The sequence below is a fragment of the Pristiophorus japonicus genome, chromosome 2 (genome assembly GCF_044704955.1).
Source record: "Pristiophorus japonicus isolate sPriJap1 chromosome 2, sPriJap1.hap1, whole genome shotgun sequence".
NCBI classification, from domain to species: Eukaryota; Metazoa; Chordata; class Chondrichthyes; family Pristiophoridae; genus Pristiophorus; species Pristiophorus japonicus.
Genome location: NC_091978.1, coordinates 252,561,944 through 252,581,649, shown reverse-complemented (window position 1 = coordinate 252,581,649; position 19,706 = coordinate 252,561,944). Strand labels below are relative to the sequence as shown.

At 43.3% G+C, this 19,706-nt stretch overlaps 1 protein-coding gene across 4 annotated transcripts in view; it reads right to left on the bottom strand.

The window, feature by feature from the left end:
* Positions 1–19,706, bottom strand: part of LOC139245448 (calcium/calmodulin-dependent protein kinase type II subunit delta) — a 539,947-nt gene that overhangs the window by 350,680 nt on the left and 169,561 nt on the right. For all 4 annotated transcript variants that reach the window (XM_070871166.1, XM_070871168.1, XM_070871167.1 and 1 more), the window contains exon 3: positions 11,212–11,271. In XM_070871166.1, coding sequence (XP_070727267.1) covers positions 11,212–11,271 — 60 coding nt within the window. The remainder of the gene's footprint in view (positions 1–11,211; positions 11,272–19,706) is intronic.

Genomic DNA, 19,706 nt, shown 5'->3' with positions numbered 1-19,706 from the left:
TTTATCCACATTATACTGTATCTGCCATGCATTTGCCCACTCACCTAACCTGTCCAAGTCACCCAGCAGCATCCTCTTCACAGCTCACACTGCCACCCAGCTTAGTGGCATCTGCAAACTTGGAGATATTACATTCAATTCCTTCGTCTAAATCATTAATGTATATTGTAAATAGCTGGGGTCCCAGCACTGAACCTTGCGGTACTCCACTAGTCACTGCCTGCCATTCTGAAAAGGACCCGTTCATTCCTACTCTTTGCTTCCTGTCTGCCAACCAGTTCTCTATCCACGTCAATACATTACCCCCAATACCATGTGCTGTAATTTTGTACACTAATCTCTTGTGTGGGAACTTGTCAAAATCCTTTTGAAAGTCCAAATACACCACATCCACTGGTTCTCCCTGGTCCACTCTACTAGTTACATCATCAAAAAATTCTAGAAGATTTGTCAAGCATGATTTCCCTTTCATAAATCCATGCTGACTTGGACTGATCCCATCACTGCATTCCAAATGCGCTGCTATTTCAATCTTTAATAATTGATTCCAACATTTTCCCCACTACCGATGTCAGGTTAACCAGTCTATAATTCCCCTGTTTTCTCTCTCCCTCCTTTTTAAAAAAAAAAAGTGGGGTTACATTAGCTACCCTCCAATCCATAGGAACTGATCTAGAGTCGATACAATGTTGGAAAATGACCACCACTGCATCCACTATTTCTAGGGCAACTTCCTTAAGTACTCTGGGGATTTATCGGCCTTCAATCCCATCAATTTTCCTAACACAATTTCCTGACTAAGAAGGATTTCCTTCAGTTCCTCCTTTTCGCTAGACCCTCAGTCCCCTAGTATTTCCAGAAGGTTGTTTGTGCCTTCCTTTAGTGATGCCAGAACCAAAGTATTTGTTCAATTGGTCTGCCATTTCTTTGTTCCCTATCATAAATTCACCCGAGTCTGACTGCAAGGGACCTACATTTGTCTTCACTAATCGTTTTCTCTTCACATATCCATAGAAGCTTTTGCAGTCAGTTTTTATGTTCCCTGTATACTCTATTTTCCCCCTCTTAATTGAACACTTTGTCCTCCTCTGCTGAATTCTAAATTTCTCCCAGTCCTCAGGTTTCCAACAGAACAGGTTACCATAAAGCCTTCTGCAATCATATCTGATGCAGGACTGTACAAATGGGCAACTAGCAAATTAATATAAATTACCTATCAATTAGGGTACAACTGAATATGTATTGGTGAGGAAGAATACATTATAGCACGGGTATCCAAACTATAGCGTGTGTGCCACTTGGGGCCCAATGAGTCCTGATCAATGTTCCTGTCTTGTTGCACGGCCGCACAGGCTGCTTGGCAGTTGAGAAACCATGCATGCACAGCAGTTTGGCTGTGCGGCCCCTTACAAAAAAAATTAGCGAGAACATTTGTTCCGATAATACAGCTTACAAAGCCGAGGCTACTCAATTTTAGTTGCACTTTCATTTTTTACCAATGGGTTTGGTTTGTTTGAAAAGTATAGGCCTAGTAAAATCAAGGAAAACCCAAAGATGTTTTATAAATACAGTAAGCGCAAGAGGATAACAAAAGAAAGGGTAGGGCCTATTAGAGACCATAAAGGTAATCTGTATGTGGAGGCGGAAGACGTGGGTATGGTTCTTAATGAGTACTTTGCATGTGTTTTCACAGGAGCGGGGCGATGCAGACATTGCAATCGGGGACTAGGGATTTGAATTATTCGATGAAATTAACAGTGAGAGAGGAAGTATTAAGGGATTTAGCATCTTTGAAAGTGGATAAATCCCCAGGATGAAATGTACCCAGGCTGTTAAGAGAAGCAAGAGGGGAAATATCAGAGGCTCTTACCATCATTTTCCAATCCTCTCTGGCTACAGGTATGGTGCCGGTGGACTGGAGGACTGCTAACGTTGTACTGTTGTTTAAAAAGGGAGAAATGGATAGAACGAGTAATTACAGATCCCTGAAGGTAATAAGACAAGTGGTAGATAAGATGTTTAAGAAGGCATATGGAATACTTGCCTTTATTAGCCGAGGCATAGAATACAAGAGCAGGGAGGTTCTGTTTGAACTGTATAAAACACTAGTTAGGCCACAGCTAGAGTACTGCGTGCAGTTCTGGGTCACCACATTACAGGAAATATGTGATTGTACTAGAGAGGAGAGTTACGAGGAAGTTGCCTGGACTGAAGTATTTTAGCTATGAGGAAAGATTGGATAGGCTGGAGTTGTTTACTTTGGAACAGTGGAGGCTGAAGTGAGACCTTATTGAGGTGTATAAAATTATGAGGGGCCTAGATAAAGTGGATAGGAAGGACCTATTTCCCTTAGCAGAGAGAGGACAATCACCATGGGGCTTAGATTTAAAGTAATTCGTTAGAGGGGATTTGAGGAAAAGATTTTTTACCCAGAGGGTGGTGTGTGCCTTTAACTTATTATCTGAAAAGGGTGGTAGAGGCAGAAACCTTCACCACATTTAAAAAGTACTTGGATATGCACATGAAGTGCCGTAACCTACAAGGCTACGGATCAAGAGCTGGAAAATGGGATTAGGCTGGCTAGCTCTTTGTTGGCCGGCATGGAAATGATGGGCCGAATGGCCTCCTTCCCTGCTGTAAATTTCTATAATTCTATGTATCAGCAATAGGAACTCGGGACCGGGGATCCTGGGGTTTGGGTGCACTGCAAAGGGGTCAGGTTCTGTTAGCATTTTCTTTTTGTCATTTATTTATGGAAGGTGAGCGTCACTGATAAGACCAGAAGGAGAGGGGAAATTGGAGGTGGTGATGTTTCGATGCACTCATTGCCCTTCTTCTAGGTGGTAGAGGTGGCAGGTTTCAGGGGTGCTGTTGAAGAAGCCTTGGCAGGTTGCTGCAGTGTAACTCGTAGATGGTACACAGTGCAGCCCTGTGAAATTCAACTGTATTACCATCACCAAATCTTCCACCATTGACCAGAAACTTAAACTGGGTCAGCCACATTAATACCGTGGCTACAAGAGCTGTTCCGAGGCTGGGTATTCTGCAGTGAGAGTGTCTCACCCCCTGACTCCCCAAAGCCTTTCCATCATCGACAAGGCACAAGTCATTAATGTAATGGAATACTCTCCACTTGCCTGAATGAATGCAAGCCCAACAACACTCAAGAAGCCCGACATCATCCAGGACATAAGTGATTGGAACGCCATCCACCGCATTAAACATTCACTCTCCACCACCAGTGCACCGCGGTTGCAGTGTCTACCATCTGCAAGATGCACTGCAGCAACTCACCAAGGTTTCTTCGGCAGTAATTCCCAAACCCGTGACCTCTACCACCTAGAAGGACAAGGGCAGCAGGCGCTTGGGAGCACCATCACCTCCAAGTTTCCCTCCAAGACTCACACCACCCTGACTTGGAAATATGTTGCCGTTTCTTCATCGTCACTGGGTCAAAATCCTGGAACTCCCTCCCTACCAGCACTGTGGAAGTACCTTCACTGCATGGACTGCACCGGTTCAAGGTGGCGGCACACCACCACCTTCTCAAGGGCAATAAATGCTGGCCTTGCCAGTGACATCAACAACCCGTGAACACATTTTTTTTTTTTAAAAAGATCGTTCACCACCATTCATGACTGGATGTGGCAGGACTGAAGAGGTTCGATCTGATCCATTGGTTGAGGGATCGTTTAGCTCTGTCTATAGCCTGCATGTAGTCCTGTGCTGTAGCTTCACCAGGTTAGCACTTCACTTTTAGGTACATCTGGTGCTGCTCCTGGCATGCTCTTCTACACTCCTCATTGAACCAGGGTTGGTCCCCTGGCTTGATGGTGATGGTAGAGTGAGGGGTATGCCAGGCCATGGGGTTACAAATTGTGGTGTAATACAATCCTGCTGCTGCTGATGGCCCAAATGCCTCATGGATGCCCAGTTTTGAGCTGCTAGATTTGTTCTGAATCTATCTCATTTAGCACAGTGGTAGTGCCACACAACATGATGGAGGGTGTCCTCCGTGTGAAGAATGGACTTTGTCTCCAACAGGACTTTGGGGTGGTCACTGCTTCCAATACTGTCGTGGACAGAAGCATCTGCAACAGGTAGATTGATAAGGACGAGTTGAAGTAGGTTTTTCCCTCGTGTTGGTTCTCTCACTATCTGCCGCAGGCCAGTCTGACAGCTATATCCTTCAGGGTTCAGCCAGCTTGGTCAGTAGTGATGCTACTGAACCACTCTTGGTGATGGACATTGAATTCCCCAACCCAGAGTATATTCTGTGCCCTTGCTCAGTGTTTCTTCCAACTGGTATTCAACATGGTGGAATACTGATTCATCAGCTGAGGGAGGCGGTAGGTGATAATCAGCAGGAGGTTCCCTCGCTCATGTTTGACCTGAAGCCTCAAGACATCATGGGGTCCAGAGTCAATGTTAAGGACTCTCAGGGCCACACCCCCCTGACTATATACCACTGTCCCACCAACTCTGGTGAGTCTGTCCTGCTGGTGGGACAGCACATACGCAATGTTAATGATGGAGGAATTTGGGACGTTGGATGAATGGTATGATTCTGTGAGTATGACTATGTCAGGCTGTTGCTGGACTAGTCCATGGGACAGCTCTCTCAATTTTGGCACAGGTCCTCAGATGTTAGTGAGGAAGACTTTTCAGGGTTCACCACAGTAGGTGTGTCTTTGCTGCATTTGGGGGCGGGGGGAATGTCTCCAACTATGGGAGCACTTTGGATAATATTTCTGGGATATGCAAGTAGTGTGAACAGCACTCGAGAGCCTGGCAGTGATGGGAGGAATGCCATGTGATCTAGAAATGCTGAGAGAAGGCTCCTTGGAACTGATGATTGAAAAGTGGGCTCTGATGATTCGGAAGGGACGTTGCGTTCTCAGTGTCTCAAGACTGGAGTATTGGGGGAGGGAGAACATGTCTGGCAGTATTGAGCGGGGAGACTGAGGGCTCAGTATTTTCGGGTGGGGGGCACCAGGGTTTACTACACAACCACCGCCATCACTATGTTTGCACAATTCGTGCTTGTTCTTCCAACACTCCCACCTGCAACCTTGACACAGCGCAAAAAGTGCTCCACTAAGTTTCCAGTCATTAAGCAGACAGTGGTTTTGGTCAGTTGAAAATGCCTACTCCACTTTTAATGTGTTTGTCATCTGTGCAGTCAGCAAAGATACTAAAGAGCAGAGAGCAACTTCAATTGGCTTATATGCTGCTGAAAGTCAGGAAACTAGTCAGGGAGAAAGATTTTTGTGCCTTAAGGCCAGGTAGATAAAAGGAGAGAGCAGAGCTTGGAGCACAAGAGGTAGGAAGGAGTGAGTCACGTGGGAAGAATAAGCCAGAGGTCAAGTATAATAAAACTGGGCTCATATAACAAGTGGAAGTGTGACAAGAGATGTGTTAGGAATGATGTGTTGAAGCTTGTAAAATTCAGTTTGAGGAGAATGTCACCTTTCAATATTAAAAAAAATGTGAGAAAGCTACTCAGAAATCTAGATCAAGATAATGCAAATCTCAATTTGGCTTTATTTATAAAATCCCTTATGTTGATTAAGATAAGGGATTTTAGTGCCGTGAAATGGAATGCTTTCCATTTCTTGTATCTAGCATCAGTAACAAACATTTGGAGGTCAAACATAACAACCTTAAATGCAGATTATAACTCCTCTTAGTCTGTACCAACAATGCGCCTCAGTGCAATGCAAGGTTAACACTTCCTATTTGCCAGTGTGACACTTCATTTCCCACAACAGCTGTCCTGCCACCCCTTTGAGGAAGACTGCCAGTCATGTCAAATTATGGGAAGTTTTTAAAGAGTAGCAATATCTAGATCTGTGCTCCAGATCTTTAAATTGATGACAATACAAAAAAAATTCCGTAACAATTCCAGTGAGTAGTGAATAAATTTGTGAGGACTGCTCCAAGTTTTGCCTCAACAATACCATGCAGGAAAATATTTCTAAAGCATATCCAATTTCTGATCTTTCCCTGGAGTGAGGTATATGTTTGTTGGAACTGCAAATGGATTGCTACTAATAAGCACCTGATAAATATCTAAATGCTGATAATTGCCCAAAGGAAATCATCAATACAGTTTTTTTATGTGGCATTGCTCATTATGAATCAAATGACAAAGTTGTTTAATGACATGGAATATTAGCAAATAAGTGCAATGATTGGAATGTATCATCAACGCAGTGCAAAATGAGGCCAGGGAAAGAATAATTGGCTGAAGAAAACTTTTGGGTTGGAGAGGAAGTCAGGACCAGGAAGACCACCTGGGCTACAGCAGAGCTGAGGGTGGACAGACTACAGCCAGGGAAAGAGCCAGAAACAGAGAGCACCCATGCTGTCTGGGGTGAGGATGGAGACAAGAGTAGAAACGTACAATATATAAAACATGTATGAGCATACATACATACGTAAGTACATGTGTTAGCCCATGGCATGGCATATAGGAAGTTAGAAGATATGTTGTTTGTTAAGGACAGGAGGATTAGATGGTATAAATGAATGTGTGTCATTGTGCAGCTCTATAGCAACTATAATAAAATGAATGAAAGCAATTGGAAATCTGGGGTGAAATTGTATAAGAGAAGCTTTTTATATAATTGTAGAGTTTTGGAAAAAAGAAAATAATTATAGGGTGAAAAATATATGTTTTTGTAGATAAATATGTACATTAGTACATACATATGTATAAGAATTGTTGAATATTTTTCCATATGTATAAACTATTAAATATAATTTGTAACTAGCAACCTGCTTAGAAATTATTCAAGTATGAAGCGAATGTAATATTTGCAAGTGTGTCAATTTCTGTGGCAATTTCAGTGAAAAGGCAGGCCTATCAATTGGGTCGGTAGGCCGTGTTTTGCAGGCGCTGGATGCCCTAAGTGCCCAAAATTGGCAAGCAGGAAGAGCTTGCGCTCTTCCAACTGGAAGTACTCCGTTCGCCATATTGGTTAAGGACAAAGAGGAAGCAACCAGAACTTTGAAGGTCCATGCCTGAAGACGGTTTCAGTGCCTTTGCATATGTAAATAAAAGGCCCAACACCTGCTTCAGGTCCCCGCTACAACATCGATTTGCCCAGAGGCAGCCATAAACCAACCCTAAAGACCGTCTTCAAAAAGAAATGATAAGTTGCATACCTACAAAGCACCATCCCAATCGCTGCCACTCTCAGCCCCACGCCTAGCCTGCCCCCCCCCCCCCACCCCACCGCCCGGCCCGAGGTCTCTGATCCCTCAATTTCCCTCCCCCAAGGTTCTGGCCCCCAAATTCAAAATCCCTCCCGAGTCTCTAGCCCCGATCTCCCTCCTCGATATCTAGGCCCTGATACCGCGGACCACTGCTGACTGACGCTACCAACGCTCACCTGATACCGAAACCCACCCCACTCCGGGACCATCACTTACCTTTGCGCTGGAGGAATCCCCAACTTCCTTCATTTACCTGATTGGGGCTCCTCCTGCAGCGCCGTCTCTATGGGAATGAGGTCTGAGGCCCATTATCCGGGGCTGCTTAGACCTCACCATTTGTGTGCAGGGTAATTGCCCTGCACGGGGCGATGTGCCGAAAAATAGATGCTCCTGAGTTTTTAGCTGGCAAAGTTTGATCAGTGATAGCTGGATGAAGTGGTGGGACACTTACACTGAAGTGGTGGGGTAGTATAAAAAGTTTAAGTTTTAAAGTTCAGAATTACAGCACAGTGGTATCCAGTTGGAGGTAGATAGCTGGTGTTTAGCAGTAATAAAGTAATCAGGGCTTTGCTGCACTTAGAACATCCTTGTGCTTTGGTAGAAATGGGGGAAATCCTGGGCTTTGGGTAGAACTGGAAGATGGCTTTGGGTTTGGTCACATAAGGAATGGTCCTGGGCTTTAACGGTATTACAGGGTGGCAACACAGGGTGGGGTCTTTTAATTTGCTGAGGAGGAACCCAAGCTTTGGCAAAACTGCGGGCGAATGCGTGATTTAGTCGTGGATTCCAGTGCCTCTCAGCAGTGAAGGGAGGGGCAGAGCATGGGCCTGACAGCATTGTAGGGGATGCATGTGGGGGCAGAACGCATGTCTGGCAGCAACAGTTTGTGAAATTCGAAGGGATCTCTGTAAACATTAAATTCAGTGTTTTGCGATTAGTTCGTGGATGCGTCTGTCTGCCTCTCACATACGCATTCTCATTTATATGAAAGTGTCAATATTCCAATTACCATCAACAAAACATAAATGTTAATTAAAGCTTTCAAAATTCAACTCATTTGCCTTTTATTTGGAAAAAAAAATGAAAGAAATGAAGAAAAGCACTGATGCCGATTTTTAACTGCCGGCCACCTGCTAATTATTTGCAAACGGGCAGACGGCAGTTGTAAATCAGTGGTTGGGGAGGTGGAATAGGAAGGGAAGCAAAAATTGTTCGGGCCTCATGACGCCAACTTTAGGCAGCGGCATGGGCACTTGGCTGACTTAATACCCATTTCGGGCAGAAATCGAAGATCGGTCACTCTCTTTCTCTTGCCCACAACTGATGGTGATTAAAATGTTTACATTTTTGAACTGTTGAAATAACAGATGATAGTCAGGTAAGATAGAGGCTTTTTTCAGAATAATCAAATGTTAAATGTTATTCTTGACCAGAATATGAAAAGGAACAATGTGAGTTCAGATAAGTTCAAAGGAATCCAATGTTACTTAGTGCCCAGAGATGGGAAGCAAGAGTATAAATTTAAACTCCTCCGTGTCTAAGTTGAAAAATAATTTGCGCCAACAATGCACAATAAAAAAAGCCTTTCATTCAAAAAAGAAAATTACAGTGTGCCCAAGAGACTTCTGGATTGTGCCAACTTTTTGTTTGTATAAATTGGGTCTAAATCAAAAATCAGCACAGAGAGAGCATCCAGAGGATCATGCTCATCATTGCAACATGATGAGTTGGAACGGTTGTGTGATAAATATAATTCTCTTAAGACGCATGATTTTTCCACAATGTAGGATAAAATTAAGCACATTTCTTAATTCCCCTAGGAAAGGTTAAATAGCAAGGCAGTATTCAACTTCTTGTATCTAATAAAGTAAGACAATATGGCCTGGCAAGGTAATATACATGCCACAAAAATATGCAGGCCAAGTATTATAGTTGTAATGTACACACAGCTATAGATAAACAAAATTTATTACCCGAGCATATGAAACTGTCTCATTACCCAGAACTCAAGGGTATAAACAGCAATGTTAATACATTTCTTTAAAAGAGCAGTGCTGATTACAATAACTACAGCAATACGCATAGGTTCCATCAGACTAACATTTCTCAATGTTCAAAAATGGGTTCCATGCTGCCACCTGGAATTATTAGTTTCTAATCTCTTTCCAGAAAGAGACTCTCCAGACATCACCTAAATAAAAATAATTTTTAAACAAAAGGTAGGAAGCAGCTATTAATAGATCAAAGCTCCATTAACAGTCTAAACCTAACACGGTTACTGGAGCCTCCTTAAAATAGGCTTTCAAATGGGAGTCCATGGACCCTCGGGATTCACAAGGGATCCATGAGGTTTTCAGATTTCTGTGGGACTAGGGATGTCACATGCCTTGAATAGTGTGTTGAGAGCTCGACATTTTCTTTCCCTTATTTGTTGACCTATCACAGTCTTTCAAAAATTCTGCACACACAAGTTTGAAAACCGCTTTAGAATCATAGAATCATAGAATCATTCAGCCCATCTTTGGTAGGGTTTTCCAAGTAGTCCCACGCCCTGTTCTTTCTCCATAGCCCTGTAAATGTTTGCCCCTCAAATATTTATCCAATTCTGTTTTGAAAGTTACTATTGAATCTGCTACCACCACCCCTTCAGGCAGGATATTCCAGATCACTTGCTGTTTAAAAAAAGATTTCCTCATGTCACCTCTGGTTCTTTTGCCAACCACCTTAACTCTGTGTCCTCTGGTTACCGACTCTCCTGCCACTGGAAACAGTTTCACCTTATTTACTCTTTTCTAAACCATTAATGATTTTGAAAACTCTACCAAATCTCTCTGTACCTTCTCTGCTCTAAGGAGAAAAACCCAACTTCTCCATATAACTGAAGTCCCTCACCCATGGTACCATTCCAGTAAATCTCCTCTGCACCCTCTCCAAGGCCTCGACATCCTTCCTAAAATTGGTGCCTAGAATTGAACACAATACTCCAGCTGAGGCCTAACCAGTGTTTTATAACGCTTTAGCATATAACTTCCTTTCTTTTATACTCTATTCCTCTATTAATAAAGCCAAGGATCCCATATGCTTTCTTAACAGCCTTCTCAACTTGTCCTGCACCTTCAAAGATTTATGCACGTACACTGACAGGTCTCGCTGTCCTGCACCCCTTTTAAAATTGTATCATTTAGTTCATATTGCCTCTCCACATTTGCCCTACCAAAATAATTCACTTCACACACTCTGCATTAAATTGTATCTGCCATGTGTCTGCCCGTTTCACTAGCCTATGTCCTCCTTAACTTTGTTACTAGCCTCCTCATTGTTTACTACATTTCAGAATTCCATGTCATCTGCAAACTTGAAATTATGCACTATACCCAAGTCCAGGTCATTAATATGGTCATTATGCACACTATAACAACATAATTCATCCTTGTTGATTTTTCTTTCTTCACCAGGTCCAGGAATACAAGATCAATTGTACCCCATCCTAGCCAAGCCCAGTTAACTCAAGGGGTGAGGAATTGAAATTGAGACCCCTCTAGATAGCGCATTTAGCTACTGACCATCAAGGGAAGTTAAATAAATTAGTGGAGGGGAGAAAAATACAGCCAAGCACCATCAGTCTTTTTGCCAAAATGATAGTCCACAGAATTATAAGTTTCAACGCAGTTCATGTCTTGACATTATGTGGAAAGTGTTATGTATGCAATAAAGGTACAAACTGAGTACTGTTTAACTGAACAAGATACAACCTTGGCTCTGCTTTATTACAGCCCAAAGTGCCTGACTCACAAAATGGCTGGCTTTTTAATGCCAGAGCAGTACCATCTGTGTGCTGTTCAGTGGCCTCCAACAATGACACCATCTGATGGCTACAAACAGCATGTACATACATGACAGAAAGGAAATTATTTTAGAAAAAAACTAAAATCAATGTTGGCAATCTATTTGTAACTGCAGTTTTAGAAACATATAGAGAAATACCCTTACCAATATTGGGGTGCTTTAAAAGTCGACAAATCCGAGCCTCTCTCTCCAACTTCTGGTGATCTGTATTAAAAAGAAAAACAAAGCTAATTTAAATTGAAGCACAAAGAACAATGGCCAGTAATGCAAAAGAGATTACATTTGGAGAGGAAATCTGTTGTTTCTCTTCAATTAACTAAATTGGAACAAACCATACCAACTGTTAACTACTATGTCACAAGAGTAAAACCACATTAGAAGCTACTTTTCAGTTTGCCTTATTTTCATAAATGGATGTAGTCCTCTGAGGGATCAATCTTTATTAAGCCGAAATAAAGCACAGGGAGGAAAGGGGAAAATGCCCATTAAGGTCATCTGCAGTTAGCAGCCATTCCGTCTCTGACAAATGTGTACCACTTGCTGCATTTTTTGTAAAATTTCCATACTGCAGAGTAACCCCGTAGCACAAAAAGAAAGATTCCATTTCTGAATGCTTTCGCCTTCTTGGCTCAGCTAATTTTAAAATTAAGCAGACACATGAAACCAAATGCTGTTGGCAAAGGTTTTCATTTAATTGCAGAGTTAATAAATAGAATGATGGGTATTATTTAAAAAAAGCAAAACACAAATGCACACAAATAATAAGCATATGTAAAGTGTGTGGAGTTATTTTATACAAAAGCTACAGTGCAATGATTTGAGCGACAGATCATAATCATACAGTATGGGACAGATGTCAAAATAGAGTTCAGATTCTGCCCTGTGCATTTTAAAATTCTACTACATACGCACCAACTCTTACAACTACTTTGATTCTACATCCTCCTGTAAGGACTCTTCCATTCTCCAAGTTTCTCCGTCGCATTTTTTTCTCCTGTGTGGTTGACAGGGCCTTAACCATGTCCCCATTTCCTGCACTTCTGCGCTCACCCCTTCCCCTCACTCGCAAAATGATGATAGACGCCCCCCCCCACCCCAATCCTTGTCCTCACCTTCCACCCCATCAGCCTCCACGTTCAACGGATCATCCTCTTCCATTTCTGCCACCTCCAGCTAGATACCATCACCTCACTTCTCCTTTCAGGGTGTGAAAGCGGCAGTTCCCTCTGTGACGCCCTGTTCCACTCTTCAATTGCCCCTTCCCCCAGCACCTTGCCATGCAAGCACAGCTATCCTTCCTCCATTCCCACCATCCAGGGCCCCAAACACTCCTTCCGGGTGGAACAGCATTTTACTTGTACTTCTTCCAACATAGTATACTATATTTGCTGCTCACGATGCGATCTCCTCTACATTGAGGATGCCAAATGCAGATTGGGTGATCGCTTATTTGAACACCTCTGTTGAGACGGCATGAGTGACCGAGCAGCTCGTAGCTTGCCACTTGAATTCTCCTTCCCACATCTACACTGTTCCAATGAAGCTCAATGCAAACTCAAGGAACAGCACTTGATCTTTCTACCAGGCACTTTACAGCTTTCTGGCCTTAACATTGAGTTTAAGTTTAACAACTTTATATCTTAACCACCACTCCCATTTTCTCTTGGACAATAGGTGCTGATAATGGAGGATGGCTGCACCAGAGCCACTGAGAGTGAAGGAGATGTGGGCTGGTACTTGGGGTGGGGATGTACATGGCCAGCGGGGTGGTCCACCTTTCTTCCATCATACTCCCAGACCATGGCAACCGTTTCCACTTTGCCAGATTTCCCATGCTTCCCTCTCACTCTGCCATTCTGCTGTAATCATTTACACCTCCTCTGGGCCCATCTTTTGTTTCTTTACTTATCCCATTATCACCCTCTTCTGCCTTGCACTATCACAGACCTGTAAGTTTTGTTCTATCCATGCCCCGCTTTCCCTGGCTCTGTACTGGTTTAAAAGCTGTTCATCACCAACATCTCATCTCCCAGTTCCGATGAAAGGTCATCGATCTGAAATGTTCATTGTTTATCTCGCCACAGATGCTACCTGAGCTACTGAGTGTTTCCGACATTTTCTGTTTTTATTTCAGATTTCCAACATCACAGTATTTCGCTTGGGAGGTGCTATAGAAGAAGCCTTGGCAAGTTGCTACAGTGCTTCCTGTAGATAGTACACACTGCAGCCAGAGTGTTGGTGACAGAGTGATTACATCTTCAAGATGGTGAATAGACTGCCATTCAAGTGGGCTTCTTTGTCCTGAGCAGTGTTGAGCTTCTTGAGTGTTGTTGCAGCTGCACTCATCCAGGCAAGTGGAGATTGTTCCATCACACTCCTGACTCGTGTCTTGTAGATGGTGGAGGGGCTTTGGGGAGTCAGGAGGTGAGCCACTCGCTGCAGAATATACAGCCTCTGACCTGCTCTTGCAGTTATATGGCTGGTCCAGTTAAGTTTCCAGTCAAATATTGATGCTGGGGGATTTGCCGATTGTATTGCCGCTGAATGTCATGGGGAGATGGTTAGACTCTCTCTTGTTAGAGATCGTCATTGCCTGGCACTTGGGCTGATAAATGGCAAGTAACAATCGCATCACATAAGCCTGGATGTTGTCCAGGTCTTGCTGCAAGTGGGCAAGGACTGCTTCATTATCTAAGAAATTGAGAATTAAGCTGAACACACTACCCTTATGATGGAGACAAATTCATTGATGAAGTAGCTGAAGATAGTTGGGCCTAGGGCACTGCCATGAGGAACAGCGATGCCCTGGCACATAACTTCCAAGTTTCACACCAATACTAATAAAGAAGAAAAATTTGATAGTGATACCTTGCCTCTGTTTCACACTATTTCCACAAGCTAAAACAAATAGATTAGAGGTTTGATGCTGAATGTGCATTAGAAGGAGGTCAATATTTTAAGTTTAGAGAATTAGCAAAATCTGACGGCCCATTAATGATTCTAAAGATTAACTGAGGTCAACATTATTCACCTCACTGCAGCCGCTGCATCTCGGACTGCCAGCTTTCACAGGCGGTCCCAGTAGGGCGCTCTATGGAACGCCAAAGATTGGGCAGCAGCCAAAAATCGAGGCCTGTGTAGCAACCAGTGGCGTTGCACACCAGCTCGCCTCTTGCGGGCGGTAGTGCTCCGTGCCCTGTCGAAACTAGCACCGAACATCCCGGCGGAAGCTGGAAGCTGGCTGCCCGTTCAGAGGTGCTTACTGCCGCCATTGCCACCCCTCCGGGGCACTAATGGGGATGGCAGAAAACCGAAAATACAGCCCCAAGTTTTGACACTTACTGGCAGATGCTCAGCTTCAGCCTTCTAATAAGCTTGGGAGGGTTATTTATTGTGCATAGCTTTGTCTTTCTAAGCCTGTTATGTTACGATTAATGAACACATCCTCTGGGTAATTTGAACTCTCTGACCTTGACTTTGTCTCAATATACTGAATCAAGATAAAATTGAAGGAAAAGAAACTAAGGTATCTTGAACTTATGGTCTGAAAATATGCCATGGGATAATAGCATAAAAAAGGCTAATGCGTTCATCTGCAATTCATGTCTCTGCTATTTCAGTGAAGACTTCAACTCATTAATGCCTTCACTAAAATAATGGAAAGGGGAATTTCAGATGAATATCCTGCAGTTCAGGGCAGAACCTCCACCCCCGGCAGTCTCCAGTCTTGCTTTCTAAGCCTGCCTTTTATGAAGCCTCCCTGTCTCAACAGCTTCTCTCCTGCAGAAGCTTCCCTCCACTCTGTGCTCTCTTTCTTTGCAAACATAGATGAAGTACAACACAATGACTGAAGTGTTTTTTGATTGTCCAGGCAAAACAAAAAGATTAGATATGCTCTGGAGAAAACATACTAACCATCTTTCATTAGGAGCTTTTTATCCCCAAACTTTTGTGAATACACATTGGCCTCAATTCTTCTAGGGAGGCGGGGGGGGGGAAGGGGGTGCTTTCCCAACGGGTTGGGGTATAGCCGGCGGGCACAAGGCACACCTACTCCATTATACAGAAAGTATTGATCATGGCATTAGGATTATATTGGAGGGCTTTTGGAATTCTAGTATGAAAAACAACAACATAGTAAAATGTCCCAAGGCACTTCACAGGAGTTATCAAAGTTGGATACCGAGCCACATCAGGAGATATTAGGCCAGAAGACCAAGTTAGGTTTTAAGGAGCATCTTAAAGGAGGAAGCGAGGTAGACAGGTTTAGGGAGGTTTTTCCAGAGCTTAGGGCCTCGGCAGCTGAAGGTACAGCCACCAATAGTAGAGCGATTAAAATCGGGGATGCTCAAGAGCCAGAATTGGAGGAGTGCAGATATCTCAAAGGGTTGTAGAGCTGGAGACAGTTATAGAGATATGATGGGGCAAGTCCATGGAGGGATTTGAAAAAAGAATGAGAATTTTAAAATCAAGGCGTTGCTTAACTAGGAGCCAATGTAGGTCAGTGAGCACAAGGTGATGGGTGAACGGGACTTGGTGCGAGTTAGGACACGGGCAGCAGAGTTTTGGCTGACCTCAAGTTCTTGGAGCGTGGAAGGTGGGAGGCCAGCCAGTAGTGCGTTGGAATAGTTAAGTCTAGAGGTAACAAAGGCATGGATGAGGGTTTCAGCAGCAGATTAACTAAGGCAGGTGGAGTCGGGCGATGCTGTGGTGGTGGTAGTAGGCGGTCTTACTGATTGTGCGGATATGTGGTCGGAAGCCCATCTTGGGTCAAATACAACACCAAGGTTGCAAACTGTCTGGTTCAGCCTCAGACAGCTGCCAGGGAGAGGGATAGCGTCGGTGGCTAGGGAAAGGAGTTTGTGTCGGGGACCAAAGACAATGGCTTCATTCTTCGGAAGGAAATTTCTGCTCATCCAGCACTGGATGCTGGATGTTGGACAAGCAGTGTGATAATTTGGGCAGGGAGGGGGGGCAGGTGGAAAGAGGTGGTGGTAAGGTAGAGCTGGGTGTCGTCAGCATATATGTGGAAACGAACACTGTGTTTTCGGATGATAGCGCCGAGAAGCAGCATGTAGTTGAGAAATAAGAGGGGCACACCAGATGTAATGGTGCTTGGAAGTGTAGTAAACAGTGAGGAAGATAGTAATAGACTTCAAGAGGACAGACAAGCTGGTGGAATGACTGGACACATGGTAGATGAAATTCAATGCTGAAAAGTGTGAGGCGCTACATTTTGGTAGGAAGAATGAGACGACACAATACGAGCTAAATGGTACAATTTTAAAGGGGGTGCAAGAAGAGAGGGTCTTGGGGTTGTTTGTGCACAAATCTTTAAAGGTGGCAGGACAGGTTAACAAAGCAGTTAATAAAACATATGGGGTCCTGGGTTGTTACAATATAGAGGCAAGGAGTGCAAAACCAGGAAGTTTTGCTAAATCCATATGAAAATTTATTTTGTCCCCAGTTGGAGAATCGTGTCCCATTCCAGGCACTTTAGGAAGGACATGAAGGCTTTGAAGAGGGCACAGAAGAGATTTACGAGAATGATTCCAGACATGAGGAATTACAGTTACATGGATAGGCTGGAGAAGCTTGTTTTTTCTCCTGAGAGCCCAGAAGGCCAAGAGGAGATTTGATAGAGGTGTTTAAAATCATGAAGGGTTTAGATAGAGTAATTAAAGAGAAACCGCTTCCAATGGCTGAAGGGTCAATAACCAAAGGACACAGATAGAAGGTGATTGGCAAAAGAACCAGAGGCGACATGAGGAAAAACCTTTTTATGCAACGAGTGGTTAGGATTTGGGATGCACTGCCCGATAGTGAGATGGATACAGATTCAATAGTAACCTTCAAAAGGGAACTGAATAAATACTCAGAAAAAAATTACAGCGATATGGGGAAACGGCGTGGAGTGGAACTAAATGGATTGCTCTTCAAAAGAGCCATGCAGAATCGATGGGCCGAATGGCCTCCTTCCAAGCTGTATTATTCTATAATAAAGGTATAAGAAAAATAGAAAAATAATTAATTTAAAAAAATGCATGTTTGCTAATTTGAAGCATCAAAAAAAGTGAAAATGATGTGCTTTTTATTTTCCAATTCCAAATAAACACTACTGCATTTTACACAGATATAGGAGAATCAGACACCTGTTTTAACAGACGTGCAATTTACGCTTTTACGGCATTAGTCCCACACAAAATGTCATGAGGTGTTTGATCAGTTTCGCAGCGTAAGGGATAAAAAAATTATTGGTGATATTTGTCCATCCAATGCTCCTTCAGGGACCAAAATGAGCTCATGGGCCAGACTTTGGCCTTCATTTTCGGCAGGTTTTCTCGGCGGTACAGCTATTTTTTAATGAAAATCCGCCTGGCGAAAGTTTCCTCTTTGTTTTATTTATTTTATTTTATTTTTTTTTTAAAAAGAGCTCCGCCCACATTTTGAAAAAACCGTCAGGGAGCAAACCGCCCACGTGCACCGCCGAGAAAACCGCCAGGCTCTAAGTTTTGCCTCAGCGGAGGACCCATACAAACCGCCAAGGAAACCCCCATGAAAAGCTGCCGGAACAGAGTGGTAGGCAAGTACCCTGCAACGGTAGGTAAGTTAAAGGTTATTTTTTAAATCCTAGAACGGCAATTACGTTAAAAAGTGTCTTGAGAATGTTTTCTAACTTTTTATTTTTTGTTTAATTGAAAAAATATTTTGACTTTTCCCCTCTCCCTAGGCCCAACTGCAGCCTTACTAAATTTTAGTACTTACCGTCCATTCCAGTAAAAACTGCCCGTTTCACTAGTTTCGCCTTAAACCACCAAGAATATTGGTGCAAGATCCATTTTCTCGCCGGGTGATATTTTTTACCTCAATTATGGAAAGTTTCGCCAGCGTTAGTTGAAGAACGTTAGCGGTTTTTCTGGACGGCAATTGGGCGTTGAGGGGCTTTAGTCTGACCCATGCATTTTCCTCAAAGGAAAAAAATCCTTCATGGGCCACACAGATTTCTCTTTCAGGTCTTTAAATTACTTCAATTCCCCTCCCTCTTGGCACTATTTTGATTTTCATACTGATATGTACTGTATATTGATCACAGCTATAAGCCGCTTTGTCTCTTCTTCCTGCAGGATTTGAATTTAATTTCCCTCATAGGATAAAGAAGTTTGCTGGTGGCTTTAACGGCCTATATCAGATTGTCTTCTCATACCAGAACAATATTGGGCATTATACCGCTCTCACATTATTGGTGTAAATTTCCAAGTCTGATTCTAGAGCAGCTGGTGTTAGTGACTATAAAACTAACACCCTTTAAAAATACAACCACAATTTGCTGTGTAGTTAAAGTTAACCCAAGCTACCCAATTTGCAGAGACTATAAAAAAAATTGGTAGTCAATAACGATTCTATGATTAATAACCTTTACATTCTTCAAAAGAAACATTCTTTGTATGAAAGTAGATTAGTGGGCAACATGAAAAGGAACCCAACAGTCTTTTATAAATGTGATATATTCATAGAGCACAAGCACACACAGCTTCTAACATGGCAGGCAGCTCTCTCGGAAGCTACCGGAACATGCCTGGTTCTGTTTATTATTAATCTGTAGTTATAGCACACAATACATCCACATCCACAGTGTGGAGCTATAAACATTATAAGCTCACAGACATTACACTTCTCCCTCCTTATTGAAGAAGTTATTATATCATACATAACTTGCATGTTTATAAATAACACAGGATATAGACTTCTTTTTTTCTCATATTTACAAATTTATCTTAACCACTTGTTTTCTGTTTCGAAGAGGATACCTTTGCTCTCGAACAGAACCTTCCAGACATGGTGTCGAATCTAAACTCCTGCGAGGCTCATCCTGAGGAACGTTTTCCTCCAGGGAATTTAATTGATTTTCATTTGAACTCACTCTAACTTCAGGTTGTTTGTTTTCCTGACTTGGACTCAGAGTTACATACTGATTTTCTCTTGGATTTGTCGGTGAGGCGGGAGTCCGGGGCAGTGTCGGAGGCCTATAAAAAGGCCCAGCAGGAGATCGAGGAGGCAGTCGGTGAGGCGGGAGCCTGGGGCAGCGTCGGAGGCCTAAAAAAGGCCCAGCAGGAGATCGAGGAGGCAGGAGTCCAGGGTACGGTCGGAGGCCTATAAAAAGGCCCAGCAGGAGTTCGTGAGGCAGGAGTCTGGGGCAGCATCGGAGGCCTATAAAAAGGACCAGCAGGTGTTCATGAGGCAGTCGATGAGGCCAGCTGCTAAACAAAGAAGTAGAAAGAAATCGAGAGGTGACGTCACAGCCAAGGGGATAAGTGACTGGCTGGTGATTGGCGAGTAGTTTTTCTTTTCTTTTCCTTAGCGGTCAGTAACCTTTATCATTGTTGTTGCCAAATTAAGTTAATCTAGGGGTTAAGTCATGGCAGGAGAGCTCGGACATGTGTTATGCTCCTCCTGTACTATGTAGGAACTCAGGGACGCTTCCAGTGTCCCCGACGACTACATGTGCAGGAAGTGTGTCCTGCTGCAGCTCCTGACAGACCGCATTGCGGCACTGGAGCTGAGGGTGGATTCACTCTGGAACAACCGCGATGCTGAGGATATCGTGAATAGCATGTTTAGTGAGTTTGTCAGACCGCAGG